Source organism: Scylla paramamosain, chromosome 27, assembly GCF_035594125.1.
Source record: "Scylla paramamosain isolate STU-SP2022 chromosome 27, ASM3559412v1, whole genome shotgun sequence".
Classification (NCBI taxonomy): Eukaryota; Metazoa; Arthropoda; class Malacostraca; order Decapoda; family Portunidae; genus Scylla; species Scylla paramamosain.
This window is the reverse complement of record NC_087177.1, coordinates 7625109-7632500: the sequence shown is the minus strand read 5'-3', so window position 1 is coordinate 7632500 and position 7392 is coordinate 7625109. Positions and strand designations below refer to the sequence as shown.

At 45.5% G+C, this 7392-nt stretch overlaps 1 protein-coding gene across 1 annotated transcript in view; it reads right to left on the bottom strand.

The window, feature by feature from the left end:
* LOC135114121 (nephrin-like) overlaps window positions 1-7392 on the bottom strand; it is a 110118-nt gene that overhangs the window by 3378 nt on the left and 99348 nt on the right. The window contains exons 4-6 of the mRNA XM_064029831.1: window positions 5861-6040; window positions 3634-3786; window positions 1930-2106 (exon numbers count right to left, since the gene is read on the bottom strand). Of these exons, the coding sequence (XP_063885901.1) occupies window positions 1930-2106; window positions 3634-3786; window positions 5861-6040 (510 nt within the window). The remainder of the gene's footprint in view (window positions 1-1929; window positions 2107-3633; window positions 3787-5860; window positions 6041-7392) is intronic.

Sequence of the window (7392 nt, the reverse complement as noted above, 5' to 3'; positions counted from 1 at the left end):
GTTATGTGCCGTCCGTCTGATGCTGGCCTTGTACTGCATCAGCGAATTCGTTTGTGTGTGAGAGCGGCGGCCAGCACAGCCCTCCACTGCCCGCCACAGCACACGCCACGCACCACACATGGGAGGTATCATCCGTCAGGGTTTCAGAACTGTGTATGGTTTATACGTATTACTATGTAAATTCCGCCTCCCTCCCTCTGTCTGTATCTCTCTAAACCCAGAATTGTGTCTCTCAGCATGTCTGTTTGTTTCTCCGTGTCTGTCTGTCAGTTTATCTTTGTCTATCTGCCTTTCTGTTTCTATGAGTTTGTTTTTTCTATCTTGTCAGTCTTTGGTGTATGGTTGTCTATCATTCAGTCAGATTGTATTTCTGTCTGTCTTTCTTTCCCTCTGTCCGTCTGTCTTTCTCCACCCTTATCTTGTTCTTTATTTGTGTGTATGTGTGTGTGTGTGTGTGTGTGTGTGTGTGTCAGGCTGTATGTCATCATCCATCTGTCTTTTCCATCCCTGTATTATTCTATATTTGTCTGTCTATTTGTATGCATGTCTTTGTCCATTTGTCTGTCTCCATTCCAGCGTGGTTCTGTATTTGTCTTTCTGTCAGTCAGTCAGTCAGTCAGTCAGTTTGTCATTCTCTCTCTCTCTCTCTCTCTCTCTCTCTCTCTCTCTCTCTCTCTCTCTCTCTCTCTCTCTCTCTCTCTCTCTCACACACACACCTCCGTGAACCCGAGCCGCAAGTTTCTGATGTTCCGGCTTTAGCAAAGTGACCATTAGCCGGTCAGGCGTCGTAAAAAGGGCAAGTAATGGTGTTTGGGTAGCGGTCTTTAGCTGCTGAAGGGAGGTGTGAGAGGCTTTACTTTATGTTCCTTTAAATTACCTCTCTCTCTCTCTCTCTCTCTCTCTCTCTCTCTCTCTCTCTCTCTGTGTGTGTGTGTGTGTGTGTGTGTGTGTGTGTGTGTGTGTGTGTGTGTGTCTTTGTCTCTACACCTCAAGTACCCTTTCCCTTTTTTATTCTTTCAACTTTGGGCGATGTTTTAAAAAGCTACTCAATTTCACCTCTTTTTTTTTTTTCTCTCTCGTTCTCTTTATTTGTTCCTTCTATTTTTTTTTTTTGTGTGTGTATGTCTATCTGCATGTCTGCTTATCTGCTTATTTTTCTGTCTACAAGTCGCCTCTATCTGCCATTGTCTTCATGTCTGTCTGTCTATCTGTTGGCTGGTTTGACTGTTTGTGTGCGTGTGTGTGTGTGTGTGTGTGTGTGTGTGTGTGTGTGTGTGTGCGTGGGTGTGTGTGTGGGTGTCCCTTTCTCCATCCATCCATCTATCTGTCTGTCCGTCTTTCCTCCTTTTCATCTTTAATTCCCACTTGTCTCCCTTGCTCTCTTTTGTATCTTCCTTCATGCGTTCATTCATTTCTGTTTGTCCAAAGTTGTTGCTTCCCTTACCGAGAAAACTTTAAGAGACGAGAGACGTATGAGCATATAATCTTGAGTCAGGCTGAGAGTGGTGAGACGAGCGGGGGATGGAAGAGGGATGGACAGCTAAATAAAGAGGGAAGAGAATATAAACGAAGAAGAGGGACAAGAACCAAAAGAAGAGGAGAAAAGAGAGAGAGAGAGAGAGAGAGAGAGAGAGAGAGAGAGAGAGAGAGAGAGAGAGAGAGAGAGAGAGAGAGAGAGAGAAGAGACTTAAGAGTGATAAGGGACTGAGGAAAGGGAGAAGAAAGAAGAAAGCGGAGATTAGTATCTCTATAAAACGTAGCGTATCTCAGGAGGGTATGAAAGCAAAGAGTACATGAAGCGTTGAATAAGAGACAGAGAGAGAGAGAGAGAGAGAGAGAGAGAGAGAGAGAGAGAGAGAGAGAGAGAGAGAGAGAGAGAGAGAGAGAAGGGAGAGAGAGAGAGAGAGAGATAATGAATCTAATACTCACGGAGGACGGAGAGGGTGACGGAGGTCATCGGGATGGCGTTCCCTCTAATGGCTGGGTGGCCGGCCTCGCAGGATAACACCCGCCCGTCGTCCTCAGCCGTCACTCTTAGCATCAGGCGGCTCCTGACGCTCCACCTGCGGGGGAGCGGGGATTTCTCCACCGTGTCGTCCACCAGCCCTGCAGGAGATTGTTGTGAGTGGTGGAGCTGCGTCTGCCGCCAGCCACACTGACGCCTGCTGCTCACAGCTGTTTTTCTCTCTGTGTTTTATAGTTCCTGATGTGAATGTTGTATTTGCTTAGGAACTCTCGAAAGTTTTATGTATGCGACGAATATCTGAACATTTTATCTTCTGTTCGGTCCTCGCTGTCCCTAAAGATTGCTTGTTCGGTAAAAACTTTATTGACAGACATTGTATCGGGGGTTTTATTGAGATGTATTGCAATAACACAACAAACAGTGACGTGATAGGTGACCTGGACACTCGAAAAGAAACAGCCTCACTTAAGGAAATAGAAAAGAAAGCTGTTTCCTTCGGTACAGTATTCAGGCCATTGTCACTCCGGTGCTTCTGCATATCAAGTGCTCGAGGGAAAACGACTTGTTGATCCTTCAAAGGTGCGAGGACCAGGTGAGGGAAAAGGTCACGGCGCGTGTATAAATGGAAAAGTGCCGTGCTAGGTAAAGGGAGAGCCACTCACACTGGATGACAGGGATCTAGCGCCTTGGTTTGCCCATGAAAGGCGCCGCAATGGTTGGAGCATCCACCCTGACACCAGTGAGCCAGGGATGCGAAGAGCTACGGGGATGGTTTTTGAAATATTGCAACGCTGTCAAGTATTTAAAGTTATTCATTGATCTACAGGGACTAACAAGCCTTGGACAAGCGTCTCAACTTAGATCCTCTAATAATAAAAGCTGAGCACGTGAACATAAACACAATAATCTGAAAATGTTTTATAACACGGGCGTACAAACTATAACGTCATGCTGACTATTTTTCGATATTACATATAAAAACCAACAGCATGTGAGCTAGTTTCCAAACTCGCATCTAAAAGATTTATTTAAAGAAATGGGGCGAACAACAAGTGCGCTTTGACAGGTTTTTCCAGTGGTCTTCTCCACATTTCGCTAAGGAAAGTGTCTTATAGACAGGCAGTGAAATTATTCGGAGGTCCCAACGATATATGCATCCAGAAAGTGAGGTCTCTGGGTGACAAGAATTCAGCACTGACCGTCACAACAAGACTCGGATTTCTGAACCGGTTTCACCTTCAGAATTTTTATTGGCACGATACATTCGTCACTGGATGTGGGAAGAATATTCTCACTAAAAGAAGAAAAGTGATGAGATCGGAATGAAAAGATAAAAAATGCTGAATAGTGGTACACATTTTAATATTTACCAACTCCTCTGATAAAAAAGAAAATGCTAGTAAATATTTCAGGCGCTTCACATTAAAAGAGGCCCATTTTAGTTGAGCTTCCTTGTCGTCGCATCAGCATTCTAATGAAGACAGAGGTTAGCTGTTGCCATATAGCTATCCACTCCAGAAGCACCATGTAAACCAGTAAACATCCCGCACGGCCTCAGCATAATTGTGTGTGTGTGTGTGAAAGTGACGGGAACTTTGAAACAATCCATCACTTCACACATCAGTTTTGAAGTATACCCGATTAATTCACGTGGACGGAGTTCTCACCTGGGGGTAGGGGGGTGCCGTCCCTGAGCCACGTAGCTGTGGGGGCGGGGCGTGCGTCCTTCACCAGACAGTCTAGGGTTAAGGAGCTGCCGTCCCCCACCACCACCTCCTCCCCTTTGCTCCGCCCTGAGATCTCCACGCTCTGCGGCGCCACTAATGAGAAGCATTGGTGAATTAAATTAACCTGTCAGTATTAGACACAGATTTGTCACCCCATTATCATACAGGTAAATAATTACACATATATATTTGCATAAATTATCTCCTTGCTCTTTGGACAATTCATGTTTATCAAAACTAGCAAAACTATCTACCTATCTATCTATTTATTTGTCTATCTACCTATCTATATCTGTACATCTGTCTGTCTGTATCTATCGCTTTATCTATCTGTCTATCCATTTGCCTGTCTATCTATCTACACAAACACACACACACCCGCACACACAGTCCTATATTACCCAACATCACTTCCCTATTCACTTTTTCTTTTGGAGAGGATGGTACTGGTGTTCTGAATCTCCCACACACCGTTGTATTACCGTTTTGCCGCAAGCGATGGGGGCTAGTGGGTGTTGGTGGCTTAGATGTTGCATTCTGTTCGAAATTTGCAAGGTGAGTGACGAGTACTAGGAAACGAAATTCAAGTGTGGATAAAGGCTGATGCTTAGTTGGTTACGTGGAAGTGGCACGCTTGTCTGGATGCCTTGCCTTGAGAACTTTGTGGATATTTACATATTCTCAGAATGGCCGCTTTCCGATTGGCTGGACTGGAGCTTGTGAACCGTGGTTGCGCTCTAAAGTTCCCTGCACCACACGTAAAACGATGTCTGCACACACACACACACACACACACACACACACACACACAAGTACTCAGCAATTTACGTAAACACTTTGCTTTCCCAATTTGGTCTGAGTCCTCGCAATAATGACAAATTCTGCTTATTATCCGTGTGCAATATCGGCCTCGCTACCTGGCGGGCGCGGGGCAAAGGATAAATAGGTTGCCTCATCCCAGGGAGGAAATCCAGACTGAAATATAGACGCCATAAACCATAAGGGATTGTAGCATCCGACCAGCATTTTTGTAATATATCCGGTAATTTGTAATCCCGGTAAACATCGATGCAGTAATGAGGTCGTGCATCAGCCGGGGAAGACGGTGGCGAGCGGTGGTGATGAAGAGGTGGGAATGAATAGGAAGGGAGTGTGCATGAGTAATGTGGAATTGTTTCTCTTGTGGTAAGCCAGTTTATTCAACTAGTGTCATGCAATTGGTCAAGTGTTTTATAAATTACGTATATTACATTCTATGCACGTAACAATTCTGTCAGTGTTTGTTTTCATAAGTAGTGTAAGGTTGTTTCTGTCGAAATGAGCCAGGTTACTCACCAGTGTCACCATATAATTGTATAAGTGTATTACATAGTACGTATATACCACATACTATGCGCGTGACATTTTTGTTATATTTACGTTTCACCTCTATTGCATTCTTCCTGTATTCTCATCTTAACGGCGTAGCTTTCACTATTCTCCAAAATGAGTTCTAGGCTTTACTGGCAAATCTCAGGAGCTCAAAATATATTTCTATTAAATAAATCTAGAACATCTGCATAAAACCTAAATCTTTTATCGGAATATATGCGAAGTTCAGATTTTTCGTAAACAGAAAAGCAGACTGCTTCGCCTTCCACGGCCAGAGATCGAAGGTGTTTACTCGTGGGGTAGTGCAGGACTCGTCTGGCTCCCTTTTAGATACTGGCAGGTTGGGAAAGTTTTCTTGATCCTGCAAACATGGAGGAGCGTGGAGGCCCAAGGGAAGGGAAGGCGAGGCAATGTGCGAGTAAGGAAGGTCACGTCGCCTCCCCGCGGCACTTAGTGAGTCTATTTCTTGAAGCCTCCCTGCTCTGTCCTGCTACTCACGCCGAGAGTACACCACCTGAGGGTTGAGCTTTTATTTCTCGTCTTGGATTTACTCTCTCTCTCTCTCTCTCTCTCTCTCTCTCTCTCTCTCTCTCTCTCTCTCTCTCTCTCTCTCTCTCTGTGTGTGTGTGCACTTTGGTATTAGAAATAGATTACGTCATGCATCATGTAGCATGCATATTATATACGACACACACACACACACACACACACACACACACACACACACACACACACACACACACACACACACACACACACACACACACACACACACACACAGCGACTAGCGACTCACCCAGGACGGTGACGTTGGCGGCAGCCCAGATGGGGCGGTTGGAGGAGCCGGGCCCCACCTGGCACTGGTACTCGCCGTCCTCTGTGGTGGTCACGCCGCTGATGAGCAAGTGGTGTTGACCGAGAGACGCCCGACCCAGGTAGCTGAAGCGAGGGTAGCCCGGCACCTCCCGCTCGAACCCTGAGGAGGAGGACGGTCAGTGGTACCCGTGTAGGAGGAAAGGTGGTCAAGGATGAGCCTGGAAGAGTTAGTGGTAGTCAGAGATGCAATTTTCAGTGAGGATTTCATGGACACGAGAGTCGATAAATGTTGACCCAGTGAGAGAATTGTTAGAGTATCATTTTGGGGGTTAAGTAAAAGAGACGAGCGGGGGAAGGTGCAGTCAGTCGTGGCGTTATGCGATGGGGAGGACGTCGATAGCAATCATAGAGAGAGATGAATGAGCAAGAGGCAGTGGTGTATTCGTATGTTCACGTTCATGAAAGATGTGGGATGGCAAGGTTCGGAAGTTTTATGATATACATAACAATGACAAGCGATACATATTTCGCTTTTTATATTTCCAGCAAAGTTAATTCGAACGAACACTAGTTATGGTACATACACGATCAGCAATAATGAAATGAAGGCACAGGTTGTAAAGGTGGAGTGCCTTCCTATACACAGGTGGTCAGAGGCGCCTCTTGGTGAGCGAGGGACCAGCAGGGGAACAGTCAGGAAAGGGGGATTGTGTCTGGAGTGGATGAGGCCTTGGGGGAAGGAGGCACGCAATGGGGGCATCGTCCCTGCCGGCCCATTGCAATGAGGATTCTGAGTCGCTATTCCACTGGTGTGTGAAGGGAGAGAGAATTTTTTTTCCTTTTACCAAAGCCTGCTTTACTGTCGAGATAGAGAAACAAAGTCAGCGATTTAAAACAGAAGCAAACAGCTGGGGGAAATGAGAGTGTATCTACATGTTTGGGAGCTGGGCGGAAAAAAAAATAGCTTTGGTGCTGGGATGGGTGAGGGTAGAAAGGGAATTCGACTTTCTGTCAGGGAGAGACAAGGGCATGCAAGCGTCACGTGGACTTCCTCTTCACGTCTTACACACTCCTGTTAGTAATGTGGGTGTGAGCAAGTGCTTTTCAAAGTCCGTATCCACGATAGGATGTACAGATACTGTCAACAGTATTGCTGTTAATAGTATTTCGGTTAGAGTATGAGCTTTCAGCGGAATGAATTATTTATAGGGTTTGTTAAAACCTATTTGCTGATTCAGTGATATTTCTGTGTCCCTGAATCTGTGAGAGCTGCAATCTCCGTTTGGCATAATAACTCCGTATTTTCGTGTGGACATAGGCGAGGCAACATTTGCATGACTACTCTAGCTAAGGCACGGTGCGTAGATTGTGCCTCCAAGCACCTGTGAGTCAGGTTTACACCTTATGTCCTGGACACTGATCAAGTAAAAGTCCCTGTGAGGAAAATTATTTATGGGTTACTTGAACAAGTTGTGCATAATGTTCTGACAAACTTGAAGGAAACCATGAAGG